Source organism: Penicillium malachiteum (genome assembly GCF_028827825.1).
Source record: "Penicillium malachiteum strain IBT 17515 chromosome Unknown utg000003l:1.0-4950554.0:1.0-4952489.0, whole genome shotgun sequence".
Taxonomy (NCBI): domain Eukaryota; kingdom Fungi; phylum Ascomycota; class Eurotiomycetes; order Eurotiales; family Aspergillaceae; genus Penicillium; species Penicillium malachiteum.
Window position 1 is genome coordinate 1870535 of NW_026643096.1, and position 18745 is coordinate 1889279.

Below are 18745 nucleotides of genomic sequence, written 5' to 3' on the forward strand. Positions count from 1 at the left end.
TGTGCCGAGGACAATTGGATTATATCTATTTTGTCACGCGGAGCGCACATGTGCACACCTCTCGGAGGGGCACTCCACAAGGCTCGCAGGCACCCCCACTGGGGCTTGCGGCCATATCACGCATCATCATTCTCAACCGGTATGAGACTGGGTATGCGAGTCTCGGAGGAGGGTCGACAGTGTGTGTATCACAGAATGGCAAATTCTTCCTGCAGTTGAAATAATTTCACAAAGAGTATCGGTTTTTGTTATGTTGCAGTTAACTATTTTTCTCCGTTGAAGGCTTTCACGCGTCGTTGGGTCATGGGTCCTGGTGATCAGTCCTGGTACAGTCAGGGCTGGCTGAAAATATTTGATAACTCAGAGAATTCGAGTGCATATTGGTTTAGCTTGGATAGAATGAGCTGTTCCAAGCCAGAAAGTCTCCAGCTGTAGATTGTTGAAGTTGAGGGATGTCAGACATCTGGAGGTGAAACAGTTGATTCAGGTACGCTACTACTCAATTCGGCAGCCACGGTTGTACTATGTGAGGCTCAGCGTGGTATACGAACAAACCAGGTTTGATAGAACAGGTTATCTATGCCAGATCATGACGCATGAGAATATTGGTGTACGAGTCAGTGAAAATTCAAATGTTGTTATCATCATTAATTCAAGTTCTATTTCTCTCCCCGTCAATTAAGTACAAAAAGAGCCTTAGGCATACGTGCAAATTAAATGATTGTATAATTAAATAGTCGCGTATTCATCCGCGTCCAACGACTGATCACTCGTCAATCGAAATAACAAGTATCGACATGATCATATTCCCGATCAAGACATCCATTTAAAGGGCTGTGGGAGTGTAGCTCTGGTTGGGCGTGACGACAACGCCACCAGCAAGCTGGTTATCGGTGTAAGCAGGCCAGATGATCTCATCAAGGCCGTTGTCAACAACGGCAAGAGTGGTGAAGCCATTTCCAGCACCGAACTGTCCACTCCAGCCGGAAGTAACAGTGAAGGCGCCGCAGGTGGTGGGACCGCCGCTAAGCTCGGAGGCATCGGTACCCGCAACGACCATGGTGCAAGCGGTGGCAGTGCCGGAGCCGATTTCAATACCAAAGGTCCATGTGCACTTGGTGTCGGCGGTGTTGCAAACACGCTTCATGTTTGTGATGGTCCAGGTGGTGGAGCGAGCGGCAATGGCATCGCTGGTGACTGGGGCAGCCAGGACCGCGGGAGCGGCGAGGAGGGCAGAGAGAAGAAGTTGAGAGAACTGCATGGTTGCGATGTGGAGGATGTAGAATATTATGTATTATGATTAATTGATTTTGAGATGTGATTGAGGATGATGAGATACTGGATTTCGGGCGGATGAGCAGCTATTTATGTGTTTTTCGTGACCTAGTATCCTGGAGTTAACCATTCCATCCAAGTGTTAGTGAGACCAAGTATTAACCCGAAGCTAGCATCAACTCACGAGAATACCTTGTTGCCCGGAACTCTTTCTCGAAATAGATCTGATAGTAGGCGATGTGACTATACCAGCGGGGTACCTGGATCAATACCCATCTCATGATGCCAAGTCATGTCTTACTTATGTATAGGTGAGACATGACCCAGGGCCGTAACCCTCCCCGAGGAAATCCCCGAACTATACCAACATTGAAGTATACACCGTCGGCATAGCTCCAATAGAGTATAAAAATTGTGAGACATGCCCGAGAATCCTCCAATTAGATCATGCATGCTGTAGGGCCGCCTGCTCGAACGAGTGGTATGTCGCTTCTACCCATTGCATGACCAAAGCATTTCTCCTGTTGTGGAATAGCGTGTGGCTTAAGCACCCCCACATTCAAGGTCAGATGAAGAGTTAACCCGATCCATGTCGTTAATACGCAGGATGCACATAGAGTCCTAACCGAGGGTGGTGAGCTTGTGAATAATTCCCGTTCCTAGATCAGTTTAGTGGTAGGTAAAAATCACCAACTTCAAATATCTACTGATAAGGACTTGGTCAGTTGAGCCTGAAAGCAAGATTCTCAGTTAACAAAGTAAAATAAACATTCGGAAGTCTCAGTCTTGTGGCTTTTGATCTGCATGGTGTGCCTGCGATGTAACTCTGTCTTAGATTTTACCCCAGAGTTGGGCGTGGCACAGTAAGCAAGCCCCGTCGCCCGGTACGAGCGGCTTTGAACTCCACTCCTTGGCAGATATCATATGCATCGGTCGCCTTGTCTACCCTCGGTCATCGATACGAGATATGCGTTTGTTGTTCATAAGGCTAATCGTCGGTTTGTTTTCAAAGAACCGGAATCTTTAGCTTAGGCGTGTCAGGCGGCCCATGCCATGACTTCGGGAGTATATACGCGGCCCTGGTCAGCAATGCTAAAAATAATTTGAGTTTTGAGGTTCATGATATTTTGCGGGGTAGAACTCAATATATTCATCAAGCCATGTTGTAATCAATATTGTGAACGTGGGCTGGTCCAGCTGATCAGTGGTTCTTGAAGGTGAAGATGCAAGCCGACAACAACTCAAGTGCTTGAACTTTTCCGGGTGGCTGAAAGTCTCGTGCCCAAAGTGCAGAATTCCTCTGCTTTCTGCATAGTAGAATATGCGAAGCGACTCCTAGTTGAAAAATAGTGCTTCATCATCATGTTACTCGGCAAGGCTACACTGGAGATAATACTGTCATAAAAAGCTACGAGATCATGAAGATGTGGAAGATAGAGTGCATTGTATTCAAGTTGTGAATGAGGAGGTTCCAAGAAACATCAAGGTATTAAAAGATGATAGAGAATCATCTAAAAAGCGCAATGCATCAAGCCTTGGAAGGTGTATTTGAAAGCTCTTTCCGGTTCCTGTATTCTCCAAACCCCATGATCCCCACTGCGCCGATTGTCCTGAGGCTTTATCAAAGCCCGCCACGGTCACAGCTCCTAAGATCTCAAATCGCGCGGTCAGATGTTACCGGTGTAACCAGTGATGCAAGCAGGTATCGTTTCGGAGGTGCATGTTGTCATCGAAGCCTTGTCCCTTGTCAAAGGCAGCTATGCCGATTGTTTTGAACTTTGACTTTTTTTATTTTGCTCCTGAAGCCTGTGAATAGAGATTGTATGATGAAGCTTGTGGATGGAGCAGACTTGGAGATTGAGCATGTAACTGTAGCTCGTGGATGAGGGTTTTTTATTTTGATTGTTTTCTGGAAGCCTGTGAGTGGAGATGAAGATGGAGGATCACACTTGCAGACAGAGATGATGAATGAAGTATGGGGACAAGCTTTTGGACAGAGCTTATTGAATAATGAATAGTGACAGAGCTTGTAGACGTAGCCTGTGGAGAAAGGTTTTCTTTTTTTGGGTCTGTGTCTGTGTGTCCGTGTGTGTATTGAGGCTCAGAAGGATGTTTGAAAATTGTAGGTTTGAAGGATGGGAAAGTTCAATGAAGACAATCGCAGTCACAGCTGGAGAGGCTTAAGGGATCCAAGGTTCGGAAAGCACCGTTCGATTCGGAAGATCGTAGTCGGGCAGCTACCCCGATTTTCCTGAGGTTTGATGAGACCCGCCACAGTATCAAGCTCGAGGTCGATATGTCGTCAGAGCAAGGCTGATTGTCCTAAAGTATCATCAAATACCCGCCACGGCGATAGCTGCCTGCGTCGTTCTGGCTCGGATCGGGGAGATAATCGAGGCAAGCTATTCCGATTGTCCTGAAGTCTCAATGAAGCCCGCCACAGCGATTAAGCTCGAGGTCGGAGTGTCGTCAGAGCAAGGCTGATTGTCCTGAGGTTTCATTAAGACCCGCCACGGTCATAGCTACCTTGGAGCGTAGTTTTGAGGGTGCTTGTCCAAGCAAAGTGTGCCGATTGGTTGGGGTTTCATTGAACCTTTCCATTTGAGGTTTGTGTTTTTTGGTCTTTGTTTTTGTTTTCTTTTTGTTTTGTTTTCTTTTTTTTTGTTTTTTTGATGGCTGAACGCTTAAAGAAGCTTGAGGATTGAAGCTTGAGATGTGAAGCTTGAAGCCTGTGCTCGAGATTTTTTTTATGCACTCGAAGTTTGTGGTTGACACTTTTGTTTTGATTGCGGGCACCGGAATGTGTATGTGTTTGTTGAAGCTTCAATGAAACCCGCCCCGGTCACAGCTGCTGGACAAGTTAGGAAATATTGAAAGAAGAGATTGGAATGTGAGTTGTAGTAAGTGGAGCCCGAAAGGCAGGCTGTTGTGGGTCAGCAAGCTGTCAATATGCTCGAGATCAAGTTCATCAACATACCTGTCCACCAAAGGTTGAAGAGTCATATGGCCAACTGACAACGTAGAAGAGTGGGCATGAAGACTGTCTCAAGTCATGAAAACATGATGTTGATGGAATTTTATGTCAATCAGGCGTGGCCAAGACATAAGATGATGTTGAGTGAAGGTTATGAAGGTTGATCAACCTTGGAAGTCATGTGATGCGATTTAAACAAGATGATGTTGAGACATGGCATGATGTTGTGAAGAGGCCATCGATGATTAAACGCGTCGACGCGTAGGCAAAAGGACGTGTCATGTTGACAAAGTGAATAGTGTCAACAAACCTTTGTGGGTTGTGTCATCAACAGATGGTGCAAGGCTTAAGAGATGTTAAGCCTTGTTGATGATCAAAGAAGACTTTGGTGTAAGCAAGAGACTTCAAGTCTTGAAGAGGATGGGAATGATGAAGAAGTTGGAGGAAGAAAGAAAAGTGGAGGAGTGTTGGAAGAAGGAAAAAGTTTCCAAGTAAGAGATAATCTGGGGAATTTATACCCTGGGGGTGGGGCCTGGAAGATCACACATGGGGATCTGAATCGACCAATCAGAAGCTTGGCATCACCACGGAAGTATTTAAGCATCGCTCTCAATATCAAAACAGCTGAGCCTCGATGCTTATTTACTTCAGGCTCAAGATCACCACCCCAGAATAAGCGAGCCAATGAAATGCCATGATCACGCATTTTAAGCGAACCAGTGACACCCAAGAGCCTAAGATTCAGCGCTGGATCTTGATCTCAACGCAAATCGAGAGCTCCCACGCAATAGAGGAATATCTTCGATCTTCCTAAGGAGCCCAGTTTGCAGCTCAGCAGTCCACCCAGAGAATCATGCCCATGTGTGCAAGTATGTGGTTATGTCCACATCAATACAGCCTCATGACATCTGTATGCTACTACTAGTACGTACTAGTAGTAGTAGTGCCCAAGTTCTACTTGAGATATATACTAATGATGTCCCTACTGATAGGCCTACCCCATCCACCTCCAAGTCCGACTCGGACTCGGAGTCCTGGACAGAAAGATTCGACTTGAAGTTCAAGTTCTGAATATTATCCAGCTGTCTGAGCCTGGCTTTCCCTATTCTCGAAAGCCAATCCAGGCCATACTTGGACCCTTTCATCGCGCTTGACCCTTTTGGCCCCTGACACCAACACTGATCCAGCTTCATCTGCCCCGTCTTGATATAATGAACCACAAAACCCTTGGAAATGATTCCACAAATATTCCTCTATCCGAGCGACTCATTCCAATCCATTTTTGCTAAATACAGTGGATCACGGAATGAAAAATAAAGCTTTGGGCTTCTGGAGCGACACTGGGCAGAATCTTGGATATTGCTATATCGAAATCCCCGGTTCTAAGTTTCCATACGGATCTGGATCTGTCGACTGCTCCTATCTATCAAACTTTGCAAGACTCAATTTCGTTGCTACAAGCCTCATTCGAATGCCTCGAGGCCATCCTTGTACCGGTAATGGTGGAAACATGGCGGAATGTTTGATTGGTCGATCTGTTATCTTCATTTTTTCAAATCACGAACTAGTAAGGGAGTGGGAAAGGTAGTCATTTTCGACTTTCAAGAAGAAATAAGGCCCGAGAGTGGTGAATTTTGATGTTGGTGTTCTTTCTAACGTGCTAGTATAGGCGTGACATACCATTCTTGGATTCAGCATTGCAGTGGGACTGCGAACTTGAACGTCACTGGATCGACTAGTATTATCCCTGCCCGAATTTACAACAGAAATCAATCAAGAATGTAAAGAATTTCCATGATGACCCCTCAAATTCATGTATTCACCTTCCCACTTGGAGGATTTGAGAGTGACCCACTCCAAGTGGTGAAACCCGAATAGGCAAGTCAATCCGTATTGATCAGATACGGACCAGACATACAAGCCAAAAAGAAGGTAATTCCGAGTCATAGATGCATGTATTTCTGAGCTTCAAACATTTAAAAGACATGATTCAATCCTAAATCTGAATCCGAAATCAATCAGAACATCCCTCCTCTAATTCAGAAAATCCAATCCTGAATCCCACACTTCAACAAAATGCCTGAACTCCACGGTATCATGGTGGCCCTGATCACCCCCTTCACAGACGATCAAACCAAGATCGACGAAGCCCGTCTGGAAGAGCACATCGAGCACCTCATCAAAGCTGGCATCCACGGTCTGGTACCGGGCGGTAGCACCGGCGAATTCACAACAATGACAACCGCCGAGCGCAAGCAGCTCGCCGAACTCTGTATCAAGTATGCCGCTGGCCGAATCCCAGTGGTCGTTGGCACAGGCAGTACCCTTACTGCTGAGGCTGTTGAGCTATCAGTACACGCTGGACAAGCTGGCGCAGCAGCCGTCATGGTTGTGCCTCCTTTCTACGATCCGCTCAACCTGGAAGAACTTCATGACCTTCTACAGGAGATTCATACCGAGTCCAAGCTCCCAATTATGTACTATAACATCCCAGGTGCCTCAGGAATGAAGCTCACACCTACTGAGTTGGCGGGCCTATCGAAGGTTGGCGTTAAGTATATGAAGGATACCTCCGGTGATGCACCTGCATTGACAGAGATGCTTGTCGGACACTCGGATAAGATTATTTCGTTCAATGGGTGGGATAGCTTGACATTCTTTGGACTGGTTTCTGGAGCGCCTGGTGGTGTTTGGGGCGCGGCTAACTTCATCCCGGAGTTGGCTGTTGAGCTTTATGAGGCTATCTCTGTTAAGGGTGATTTGAAGCGAGGAAGAGAGCTGTGGGCCAAGGTTTGGCCTATTTGCAAGTTCTTGGAGTCGCATAACTATTGTGCTTCTGTTAAAACAGGCGTTGAGTTGATTGGACAGCAGACTGGTGGTCTGCGCAAGCCTATCTCTTTGCTGAAGCCTGAATTGCAGGCTGAGTTGAAGGCATTGATTGACAATGCTGGTGTCAAGACTGTTTAAATCTTTGTATCATGTGGAGGATTTTTTGACTGTATGAACGATAGAATTTATGACAAAACAATTCACTACTGTATCGAATTTCACCTCATCTGTTCTTATAGCCAGTAGAATTCATAAGTTCGTATCACATTGATAGTTTCGTTATGGGTTTTCTTCAATAAAGAGTGAAATAATTATACATCTGAAGAAAGTAGACACAGATGATGGCCTCGCAGGGGTACATGCTTCAGCAGAACAGAGGCCATGTCTGCTCCTCTTTGGCTATCTCAATCCATGATAACATCTTATCTCCTCGATTTGCCCTCAAATGCTCATCTTGCTTATTCCAAACCTTGAGCATGATTTTGCGAGCGGTCGCAAAAGTGGTGAATCCACAGTCTGAGCTCGCAGTATCCAGCCACCTCAAAATAGCCTCTCTCCTTGTAGGGGTAAGAGCCTCGCATCCAGCAAGAAAAACTGGCCAAGTTGTGCCAGGGCCCGTATGGCCATCTTGTGATGAGATAGAGCTGGCTAGAAGTGCATTGATCACATTATCAACATGGCCTTGTAGTACAGCTGGATGAACCTCGCGAATTCGGCGATAGAAGAATATCATAAGCGCTTCGTTCAGAGCCTCTAACATATAGGCGTGCTGTTTTGAAGTAGCCTGTGACTCTGCTGATCTTCCGCGTGCAACTCCAAGACTTAAGGAGCAGACCATGTTTTCCAGTCGCATACTCCGGCGTTGTAGCTTCTCCCAGACATCCATGCTCACAGTTTTCCCTGAACTCCTTGCAACGCGAAAGGCCTCCATGACGTTTGCGAGTCTAGTGGTCTGTGACATTAGGCTAAGCCATGTTTCTGGAATCCCGTATATTTGTTTATAGAGGTGCTCGGAGAAGCTGCGTGAATCATGAAGATGGATATCACTATACCCCGCTGCCCGATCTTTGGGCTCGTCGATATTAAGATCGTTGTCGGAATTCTGATTTTCAAGTCGTAGAAAATCGTCAAGGCGAGGATTTCCCTCGTTGGCGGACGCTGCATTGGAGTTACTCGTAAGACTTGATGTATTTGTTCGAGTCGATGTCCCGAGACTTTTCAGGCAAGAATAAGAGAGGCCATAGTCATGGAGAACGAAGGTGCTTTCACCGAGGATTCGCAGCCAAGTGTAGACATGATGTAAAAGACGTGCCTTTTTAGATATGCGACTTTTGGAAAGACCACGTAAACGGAGGAGACGCTCTGCATCAATCAAAAAGCAACGTGCATGCTGTTGCTGTCCCGATAGAATCTGTAACAGTCAGTGAATTTTCTTTCTATGGCCAAGGATGATGATCACTTACTGCATACTGGGTGAGAATATTTGCAGCCATGAGCTGGTCTTTATATTTTGCCTTTTTCAGTCCTTGGGTCTCATGCTGCAATGAGATCTGCATATGATCCTTGGCATTTTGGTATAACTGGTCCATAAGGCGGTTCCAATGATCCTTAGATTCCTGCATCTCGTGAGATGGCGTTAAGGCAAGGTCAAGAGCGGAGCAGGCGAGGAGGCCATAGAGATTAGCTAGCCTGGCATGGCTTATATTCTCTGTTCCAAGAAATGTTGAATCACCAAATGCAACAACTGCCGTAGGTAAGTTTAGAATTTTCCACGGTGACTTCACACCATGGGGAATTGCCATTATTTGAGGTATCACCACATCCTGGAAGTGCTTGAGAAGGAATTGAGCATCCTTCAGCAGATTCGGGTCATTTGACATCAACTCAGGTGCGACCTGTTGTGGAGTTTGCACTCTCATGGGATCGTCGACAGCTATGCTTGAAGCAAATGGCAGTAGTCCTACATCGGTGCCATAGGTATCCATATCATATGATATGTCATTCGGCATGCTCAAAGTGGGATGTGATGCAAACCCTGGCTGCCCGAGGTCAAAACTTAGGAGATCTGACCAATGGAGGAAATCATCCATCTGGGATAGAGAGTCAAATATAGACCCTGGACTGGTCTCTGGTAGGCCATCTGGAATGGCCGCGGTTGTTGATTCTATGCTAGGAGCAGGATCGCATGGCACAACTTGAGCTTCGCAAAGCTCACTTGATTGCTCCTGTGTTTCTGTTGTAGTAGTGAATTTCATAACTCCAAATGGGCCAATAACCACATCGTCGGTTGGTGCATGATCAGGATCTCGTGATCTTAGGTCAATTTCGGAAAGTGACGCATCTATTGAGCCAGAGACCAGGTTCGCTTTCAAGGATGTGCTCATCGAGAGACGGGATTGCTCTGAATAGATTATTAGCCAATGCTGGGACTTTACAGATACGATCGTCATAGCATACATACCTGTGTAGAGATGCCGACGGGCTTGCCGGGTTCCTTCATCGACTTCCTCACTTTCATTCTCATGCATCCAACGTATCTGGTCTGAGAACCCTTCACATTTCAACCCAGCATTCCGACATGTACGGCAAGCAGGCCGTTTCTGGTCGCATTTGACATGTCGACGCCTGCATGTGCTGCATCCACCCAAAAGGTGGGATCGACGCGTACGCGATCGCGTTGCTCTTACCATTCTATGGAAGTACTTGCAGCGAGATTAATTTATCAAATTCAGTATGTTAATTCATTCAGAATCAATTCAATTGAGATATGAGGTTCGAGGGAGTCTTGATGATAAACCGGAGTCTCCTTCCCTTTTCGTTCGTCCCCGCTATTATCTTATCGCTATCTACCCCGCATCCATCAATCGATTATGTACTCAATTTTGGATCTACAGAGAACCAAGTCGCGTGGCCTCCGCTTTCACTGTCAATGGAATCTCTTGCTCCAAAGAGTGGGCCTTTGGAGTCCATCCCAGTAGCTCAGATGCCCGCTGTGAGCGTTGCCGCGCGTTGGTGCCCCAGAAGACACTGCCTTTTCCGGTCAACTCATCTGCCTCGCTGGCATTCACACTTCTCACAGAAGTCAAGTCAGTTAAACCAAGACCATGTGCTGCTTGAGCAACGAGCTCTGAAATTTTGCCGAAAGACTGCTGGTTCTTAGCCTTGTTACTATCGTATCTAGGAACCCAAGTGGAACTTACCAATACGTCAGTGTTGCCAACAAGGTACAGACCATCCTGGTTCCACAGAGCTCCCTCGGAATTTTCAACTCCTTTCTCAACTAGCTTGGCAAATACGCTGCCTAAGTCCGAGATGTGGATATTGCTCCAAGTACTCTCTCCCTTACCCACTTGGACCGCCTGTCGGGTTTGAATTGCCACTCTCGAGAGCTCGGGAACTTGGATACTGCGTTGGTTCACAGGCCCATCTCCCTGAGCGTAGATAATAGGAGGAAACACCAAAGCCGTCTTGGGACCAGTCAGATTGACCAAATAATTGTCCGCCGTCCGTGTGGCCACGTTCTTGTGGATTATATCACGAATTTCGGCGGCATCATTGATATCGTTATACAGCTTGCCAGAAGCCTCACCATATGTGTTGTTTACGATATCCGGGATTGAAAGAAGGCTGGCCCCCGATATCTGGACCAAATAACCTGGGCTTATGCGTTAGGTCCATTCTCCTCTCATCAGTATCGGATTGACGAACCTGGTTGTGTGCGATTGCTGAGGCCACGGACAATTGCCTCAATGCTAGCCTGATGCTTATAGGTGGCAGCGTCTAGAGCGGCAGCTTGTTATTGGACAATATTTGACATAGCTTGTTCAATTGAGCTTGACTTACTGACGACAACATTTGCTTGGCGAGCCTCCTCTTCAATCAGGGAAGAAGAGTCAAGATCACCCAAGGCAACTCGCACGCCGGGGTATTTCTTTGAAACAACTGCTGCCTTTTCAACATCACGTAGAAGAACACTAATTTCGTACTCAGGGTGTGTCGATGTAAGAGTGTGGAGGACCTGTCCACCGATATAGCCTGAGGCTCCGGTTCTGAGGAAGATCAGCAAACACCCAATCAGATAGTTTATTCCATGCATATGTCTACTTACAGGAAAATGCGTGCCATATTTTCTTAGAATAATTGTACTAGTATGATAGTTGGATGATCGTGGATTTTCTGTGCGAGCATCTTTAATACAACCTGAACGCGGGGCGCATCTCAATGAGGAAAGTGGTTCCGAATGTCGTGATAGATCATTCTACGATAGGAAAGTCAGTGTAGACTATACATCCAGAAAATGATTGGGCTTGCTAGATTGGAAGGACTGATAGCGACTGATTGCCTTAAATTTGAAGCTTCCTCGTGTTCGTGGCAGATACTTATACAGCAAAGTATCCTCCGCCATCATCTTTCTGTTTGGATATCTAGTTCTGTATCTCACAATAATCATTCAAGATGGCTCACCGCGGCGAGAGTCTTCACAAAGATGTCTGCTGTATTGCAGACATAAAGGAGATCGCAGGCAAGAAGCTTCCCATAATGTACCGAGGTACGTCCCTGCATAGCAACAACTTGAATCTTGGAACTTTGTGAGGCGCTGATACCTACCTGAACAGACTACTATAATGGAGGTGCAATGGACTTGATCACGTATGCTCCAATGATTCCGATACACTGTTACATACAGCTCTAACATTTTTGCAGACTGAAAGAAAATGAAACCGCCTACGACCGCTACAAAATCCGACCTCGCATCCTAGTCAACGTTGAAACCGTTGACACCAGCACAGAATTCCTCGGCACCAAAGTGTCACTTCCTTTCAGTTTCGGTCCCGCAGCCTCCCACAAGCTGGCACATCGAGATGGAGAGCTCGCGACTTCTCGCGCAGCAGCCAAATATAATATGGGCATGGGTTTATCGTCATACGCTACCTATTCGTTGGAGGACGTCATCGAGCAGAGTCTTGGAAATCCTTACTTCATGCAAATGTGCGTGTTGAAGGATCGCTATATTACGATTCAGTTACTTGAGCGTGCAGAGAGTGAGTGTTGGATCCATTCAAGACAATAATACTAGTATATGGGCCTCGGATTAATATATACTAGAGGCTGGGTACAAAGCACTTTTCCTATCTGTCGACGTGCCAGTATTGGGAATGCGGTTGAACGAATATCGAAATGAGTTCAGAATTCCAGAGGATATGACTTATCCCAACATTCTCAGCAGTGGAGGTGATTCATCTGATCGGACTGATTACGGTGAGGTCCATCTAAGAAGTATACCATTAGCAGACTCGGACTTGACTGATTGAGGTACTAGACCCAACTCTTGATTGGGAGACTGCGATCCCTTGGCTGCGAAAAAACACATCGCTTCCAATCTGGTTGAAGGGAGGTAAGAAGCACTCTCATCGAAGATTTCTCCTGATCGGGATTTCTGACCATCATTCCTAGTTTGTTCTCCCGAAGACGTTGAGCTCGCTATCAAGCACGGTATCGATGGAATTGTGATCTCCAATCATGGTGGTCGACAACTAGATGGCGCTCCATCTACCCTTGACGCTCTCAGAATCTGTGCTCCTGTTGCTCGAGGACGAATCCCAATCACGATCGATGGAGGCATCCGTCGTGGGTCGGACATTTTTAAAGCGTTAGCCTTGGGGGCCTCTCACTGTTTCTTGGGAAGAATTCCAGTCTGGGGTTTAGCTGTGAGTTTCATCCATGACCACCTGGCTCTTATCCTGTTGTTTGATTCGGCCACTAATACAAACAGTATGACGGCCAAGACGGAGTGGAGCTGGCAATCAAGATCCTTCGCCAAGAACTTAAGATTACCATGGCGTTGGCGGGGTGAGTTCTCCTTTTTTTTTGTTCATAACTCATAACTCACGATTCACCACAATTACGTATAGATGTCGTTCTATCAAAGAGATTCAACCCTCATATCTCTCTATCCTACAACCAAATGGTATCCTTGCCAAGCTATGAGACTCATGTGACCGGGAATATCGGATGAGGTGTATTTGCCAAGAACCTTGGCGTCCGCCCTCTAGGGCTGATGTTTCCACGCACACATTACATTTACCCCTTGATATTGGGCTGTTGATCTGTAGAAATCACGAAGGCAAATATGTCATCAACCTTGGAACCTTCAAAGTTAACCCAGGTACGGAGTATAATTTACCAGTAACCTATTTTTGATCCCGTATATACATATGTAGAACCTTGGGAGCATACGAATCTATTGTGGCTGTTCCAAACTGTATCGTGGCGGTGTATTCCGCGGCAAGGCGTAGTCGTAGGCAGCACCATTCCGATTAATCCGACGCTATACTTAGCACTGTCACGCAGGCGCAGTATTGGCATGTATCTTTTGATGAGAACTGGCAGGGGGAAAAAGACCCTTCCCCATAATGATGGTTGGTTCACTAGCCGAGTCTGTAGTACAATATTTGAATACTTAAACTCAAGCCGATCCTCCCCGTGATTAATTTTTTTTATTATTGTTTAAGCCGTGCCGATCACTTTCCCGTTTATTTAAAACTCGCTCATCTCCCCTCAACCAAACTTCTCATCTTCATATCTGAATTTTTTTTCGCCGTCACTATGTTCAACTTCAACTTCTTCAAGTCTGCCCCTGCCGCTGAGGCTAACTCCGCCCCGGAGAACACCTGGAACTCCACCACTCTGGCTATGCAGCAGCCCTCCAGCCCTGCCGCTCCCAACACCAACCAGAACGTTGTCTCTGAGCAGCCTGTACGTTTGATCTTGTTATAGGATTTAGCCTAATATTGCGGCAATACTAATATGTACTGTTTTTAGACTTCCCAGGAAGAGATGCAGCTCCGTGGAGGTGGTGGCGGTGATGTCTGCTGCGGAATGTAAGTCGCCAATTTTCCATACGAAATTTGAGTCCCAAGTCTGACCTTTTTTAGCTGCGCCGGTATTGCCTGCTTCGAGTGCTTCGAGTGCTGCTGCTAGATTTCTTGAGTTCCATACGAGCAATCGAGATTGGGACCGGAGATACGATGAACAATTATTGGTTCTCACCCCCTGAATATCTTGGGGTTGATGCCAGCGTCAACTAGACGGTCTATGCGATATACCCGATCATGAATACAATGATGATTTGAATCTTGTTTAATCATAAGAACATCCCTGTGCACATATGCTCTGCGTCGTAAACATGTAACCCTGACAATAATTGAACAAACTTGGGAGGGCTTGGTCTTCAAGTTCTGCTCAACTGGAAGATCGTCGGTGAATCGAGGTTCGCACCGCAGTCTCCACATCATATAACCGAAACCCAGGAGCCCGGCCTAGAATCCTCAAATTGGTCAAAAGTACTAGATTCGAAGGATGAGTAAGGCTTCAAGCTTCACATCGACAGAAGAACTTACATTCAAAGAAGCACTCCACATCGAACACATAAGTTGACTGGTTAATATCGTTTGATGTTGATCCACCCTGGTCACTCGGAGTCCCTTCACTTGACGATGCATACAGGTGAGATATAGACGCTGTCGGTGATAGGCCATGCAGAGTCCCAACTGTTTCAGATGGCACATCCAACCACAAGGAAGAACTACCTATGACAATGCCTTGTTGCTCGAGATATCCTTGAACATCATGACAGTCGAACCAATCTCCCTCTAGATCAAGCGCACGTAGACGGTCCCGTTGACTCATTGACTTCTCAGCCGCTTGGAGCTCTTCATCGCTTTCAGGTTCAGCATTTCCACTCCAATCCTCGTCCCAATCTCGGATGCCACCGCGTCTCAGGATTCGCGCCATGCGACGTAAGATCTTTCCAGGTCTACGGATGTTCTTTGGGTAGATAGGTTCTCCGTCTTCGGTCGATCGTGGGAAATGAGTACCAGCACCACCGAGTGTGTAGAAAGCCTGTTTAGTGACCTCTTCTAAGGGGCTACCGATTTCAGAATGCAGAATTCGTCGGAACGAGCGACATATGCCTGGCATGTCGTGGATGCAGGGCACGAGGCCGAATATGCGGCTTATTTGAAGTGGGTCTGAACGGGGATCTATGAGCCAACGGTATGTGTGTTCTAGGCAAAAGCGTTGGAGACGCCTTGATAAATCTGATTCTTGGTTGCTGTAGGTGTAGATGGTGGTTGTTGGGAATAGACGGTTAAGTAATGGGGACGGCGACCTTGCACGTTGATATGCGTGGTGTTTTCTCTGGTCACTACCATCTACCTCATGCTTGTTGCGAGAGACATGATATCCGAATATATCACGAAACGTCTCTGAGTCCGTGTTTTTTCCTGAAAATGATCGAGCCTTATTAATCTCCGCTAAGATCAGTTGCTTTGTGTGAGCGTGATCGTGCGATGATCCCAGACCAGAATCTTCACTGCCATCGGTAGTATCAAGTAAGCCTGAGATATTCTGCAGAGTCTGTTCAAGTGACTCCACACGACTCCTCAGTGTTTGTATAGTTGTTTCCTTCTTCTGTCTGTAGGTACGTTGAGCTCGACGGATTTGCATACGCCGTTCCTAGACCCCTGGTCAGTTTCATCTCGATGCCATCTTCTGTGAAAGCTCTACCTCAATCGCTGCAGCATCTTTTGCAGTCTCCAGTCTCGGTCGGCCACGTTTACGCACGGGACGATCTGCCAGTGGTGGTGGCGGGTCCCTCTCGGGCACTGTGTCGGTCTTGTCCGATTTGGCTCGGGATCCCCGTTCTCTCTGCGGGAAGCACGGGCCCAAGTTTTCCGAGATTTCTGGAGGAGTTTCAGAGAGAGAATCCCGTAAATTCTGTGGATTCTCGCGTTCTTGCGCTAACTCATGGCTTAGCTCCAAATAGGATCTGGCAGACAGGGTGTCAGACAGCATGAGATGAGAGGGCAGGTGTGTATAATTTGATGATTGCAATTATTGTACGAGGTGAATGTGTCTGACAATACATAATAATTAAATAGAGGGGAAGAATATGTACATTGGGGGTAGATACCCATACAATCCATGATCAATAATCGATTTAAAGCTTGACCTCGGTTCCCAAGTCATGCGGTCAGCGCGCGTTTATTTCTGCTGACTCAGCACCGTATCCGTCAGATATGGATGCCTCAGGCGCCTAAAAGGGGGTAAGACGCGCACAATCCCTGCGGAGTCGGAATAACATATCCCGTAGTCACACCCCTGTTATGAACTAATGAACTTATGACCTTGTCCAACCATATGCATTCGATGTGCATTTGACGTTATTCTTGTATTATCCGTGCGCATGCAACCTAACGTCATAACTCTGTACACCCTACAGAGTCCTCCCGGGGATGGTTTATGCAGAGACCTGGACATAACTGAATGAAATTTGAATTCTCCTTGTCTCAGATTTTAGCAGATTTTAGTAAGATCTAGTAAGATTTCATTCCCCAGTCCGTGGTTTTTCTCTCGTATTCTTTTTAGATCAATCAATCCCCGATACTACTCCCGATACTACTGAAGAGATGTGGGGGGCAAAGTTGAACCATTCCTTAATATAGTTGAGCTCCGTGTCTTAGTGAAGCATGTCATGGCCTCGGTCTTGTCCGGTATGCCTTGATCAGGATATGATCGCCACTTCTCACGCTCCACAGTACGGACAAGGAATTGTAACCAGGATGAAATCCGACGGACAATGTCAAGCTTGACCTTTCATCTCATTTCTTATTGGTTCCACCACATTAAAGATCGGCTTCACAGGATCAGAAGGCGTAACACCCCACTCCACTTCTACTGCAGAGCCGAGGTGCAACTTTAAATTGCACATTAAAATCCGATTAACTCCCCAGGAGCATTTACTTATAAACTCGAACCCCTGTCTTGTCCTACGGTGGGACCAGATCGACTCTTCACTTACAACTATGGCGGTCAACTTTATTGTTGGCTTTTTAGCTGCCGCGATAGTTCTCCAAGCTATCCGTTATGCAGTTAACTCATGGCAGCACTCACGAAAAGCTCGCAGCTTAGGCTGTGAGAATGCACCCCGACTCCCTTGCAAGGATCCCTTTGGAATCGATTCAGTGAAACAAGCAATAGAAGCAGATAAAGTGAAGATGATTCCTAAAATGGCAACAGACCGGTTTGAAGCTGTCAGCAAGCTTGAAAACCGCTATGTCACAACTTACATCTCGCGCGGTCTGGGCAGAGACGTTATTTTCACTATGGAACCGAAGAATGTACAGGCATTGCTCGCCACTCAGTTCAAGGACTTTGAGCTTGGTACCAGCCGTCGACGCTCTATGCACCCGATGTTGGGTACGGGAATTGTAAGTTGCCTGATCTTAGGCCTCCCAGTGAGATGTGAGAGCATTCTCGGCTGACCAGATACAGTTCACCGCGGATGGTCAGGAATGGAGTCATTCGCGATCATTACTGCGACCCCAATTCACTCGGGATCAAATTAGCCAGCTGGATTTGGAAGAGACCCATGTGCAGAAAGCGATGGAAGCTATGCCCGTCGCTGCAAATGGCTGGACCGGAACTACTGACATCCAATCCATTTTCTTCCGCCTGACTATGGATTCTGCGACCGAGTTCCTGTTCGGCAATAGTGTGGAGAGTCAGATGGCTGCTTTGAAAGGATTGACCGATCCTAAGGATAACTTCGCGTACTACTTTGACAAGTCTCAATGGGTCTGTACCCAGCGAGCCCGATTCGAGAAGCTTGCCTTCCTTGCAAACAACAAGGAAGCCCAGCATTCTGATAAGCAAGTTCACGCCTTTGTCGATAAGATTGTCGAGACCGCATTGCGAGAGACCGCGGGCGAAAAGAAGGTGCCCGATGAGGAGAAGGCATACATTTTCCTTGACGCCCTTACCGCCACAACCCGCGATCCGATCGAACTCCGCTCACAACTGCTCAATATTCTTCTGGCCGGTCGCGATACCACTGCTTCTCTCCTTAGCTGGACTGTTCTTCTTCTCGCTCGTAACCCTGAAATCTTCACCAAGCTCCGCGAAGTCATCCTCGAGGATTTCGGTACCTACTCGAACCCCCAGAATATGACCTTCACTGCACTCAAGTCCTGCCAGTACCTCCAGTACTGCATGAACGAGGCTCTTCGTCTTTTCCCCGTTGTTCCTTTCAATCGCCGCACTGCTACTAAGGACACCACCCTTCCCACTGGTGGTGGCCCTGATGGAAACTCTCCTGTCTATATCCGCAAGGGTCAACCGGTCGCGTATAGCACCTTCATCATGCATCGTCGCAAGGATATCTGGGGTGAAGACGCGGAAGAGTTCAAGCCCGAGCGCTGGGCTAGCCGCAAGGCTGGCTGGGAGTACGTTCCATTTAACGGTGGCCCTCGTATCTGCATCGGCCAACAGTTTGCTCTTACTGAGGCTGGATATGTTTTGGTTCGTCTGCTTCAGCGCTTCGATCAGATTCATGATGTCAATGCGGACCAGCCTATCCGCTATGGCTTGAATTTGACTCTGTGCCCGGCAGATCTGTTGACTGTCCGCATGCATGAAGGTGAGAATGCTTAAAATGCATTATATGGAGGTAGTGGGAGGTACTTTGCATAATCATTTTTGGCGTGGAAGACGTGCGTCAACTCAGGCTGCATCTTTTTTATTTTCATTGGCGCAGGAGCACTCTCAAGTGCTCTTAGTCATTTTGTATTCTGCCATTTGACTTTTTTTTCATTCAAGCACTTGCGT

At 46.9% G+C, this 18745-nt stretch overlaps 8 protein-coding genes across 8 annotated transcripts; 4 read left to right on the top strand and 4 right to left on the bottom strand.

Moving 5' to 3' along the window:
• Positions 1-826: 826 nt before the first annotated feature.
• On the bottom strand, positions 827-1261 carry N7483_007024 (uncharacterized protein; the record flags this gene model as incomplete). The annotated part of the gene is made up of 1 exon (XM_057090461.1): positions 827-1261. The coding sequence occupies one exon, from the start codon at positions 1259-1261 to the stop codon at positions 827-829; it is 435 nt and encodes a 144-aa protein (XP_056945202.1).
• A 5064-nt stretch (positions 1262-6325) lies between these two features.
• N7483_007025 (dihydrodipicolinate synthase family protein) lies at positions 6326-7216 on the top strand (the record flags this gene model as incomplete). Its single annotated transcript, XM_057090462.1, has 1 exon — positions 6326-7216. The coding sequence occupies one exon, from the start codon at positions 6326-6328 to the stop codon at positions 7214-7216; it is 891 nt and encodes a 296-aa protein (XP_056945203.1).
• A 226-nt stretch (positions 7217-7442) lies between these two features.
• On the bottom strand, positions 7443-9768 carry N7483_007026 (Zn(II)2Cys6 transcription factor; the record flags this gene model as incomplete). The annotated part of the gene is made up of 3 exons (XM_057090463.1): positions 7443-8489; positions 8542-9479; positions 9540-9768. 3 exons carry the CDS (start codon positions 9766-9768, stop codon positions 7443-7445), a joined length of 2214 nt encoding a protein of 737 aa, XP_056945204.1.
• A 198-nt stretch (positions 9769-9966) lies between these two features.
• Positions 9967-11203, bottom strand: N7483_007027 (uncharacterized protein; the record flags this gene model as incomplete). The annotated part of the gene is made up of 5 exons (XM_057090464.1): positions 9967-10224; positions 10279-10733; positions 10787-10858; positions 10922-11127; positions 11187-11203. The coding sequence occupies 5 exons, from the start codon at positions 11201-11203 to the stop codon at positions 9967-9969; spliced, it is 1008 nt and encodes a 335-aa protein (XP_056945205.1).
• A 330-nt stretch (positions 11204-11533) lies between these two features.
• On the top strand, positions 11534-13066 carry N7483_007028 (alpha-hydroxy acid oxidase; the record flags this gene model as incomplete). Its single annotated transcript, XM_057090465.1, has 8 exons — positions 11534-11627; positions 11695-11728; positions 11783-12120; positions 12185-12337; positions 12399-12473; positions 12533-12786; positions 12852-12928; positions 12991-13066. 8 exons carry the CDS (start codon positions 11534-11536, stop codon positions 13064-13066), a joined length of 1101 nt encoding a protein of 366 aa, XP_056945206.1.
• Positions 13067-13684: 618 nt separating this feature from the next.
• N7483_007029 (uncharacterized protein) lies at positions 13685-14059 on the top strand (the record flags this gene model as incomplete). Its single annotated transcript, XM_057090466.1, has 3 exons — positions 13685-13834; positions 13901-13959; positions 14014-14059. 3 exons carry the CDS (start codon positions 13685-13687, stop codon positions 14057-14059), a joined length of 255 nt encoding a protein of 84 aa, XP_056945207.1.
• A 261-nt stretch (positions 14060-14320) lies between these two features.
• Positions 14321-15934, bottom strand: N7483_007030 (bZIP transcription factor; the record flags this gene model as incomplete). Its single annotated transcript, XM_057090467.1, has 3 exons — positions 14321-14424; positions 14479-15595; positions 15647-15934. The coding sequence occupies 3 exons, from the start codon at positions 15932-15934 to the stop codon at positions 14321-14323; spliced, it is 1509 nt and encodes a 502-aa protein (XP_056945208.1).
• Positions 15935-16944: 1010 nt separating this feature from the next.
• Positions 16945-18571, top strand: N7483_007031 (cytochrome P450; the record flags this gene model as incomplete). Its single annotated transcript, XM_057090468.1, has 2 exons — positions 16945-17349; positions 17414-18571. 2 exons carry the CDS (start codon positions 16945-16947, stop codon positions 18569-18571), a joined length of 1563 nt encoding a protein of 520 aa, XP_056945209.1.
• Between the last annotated feature and the right edge of the window lie 174 nt (positions 18572-18745).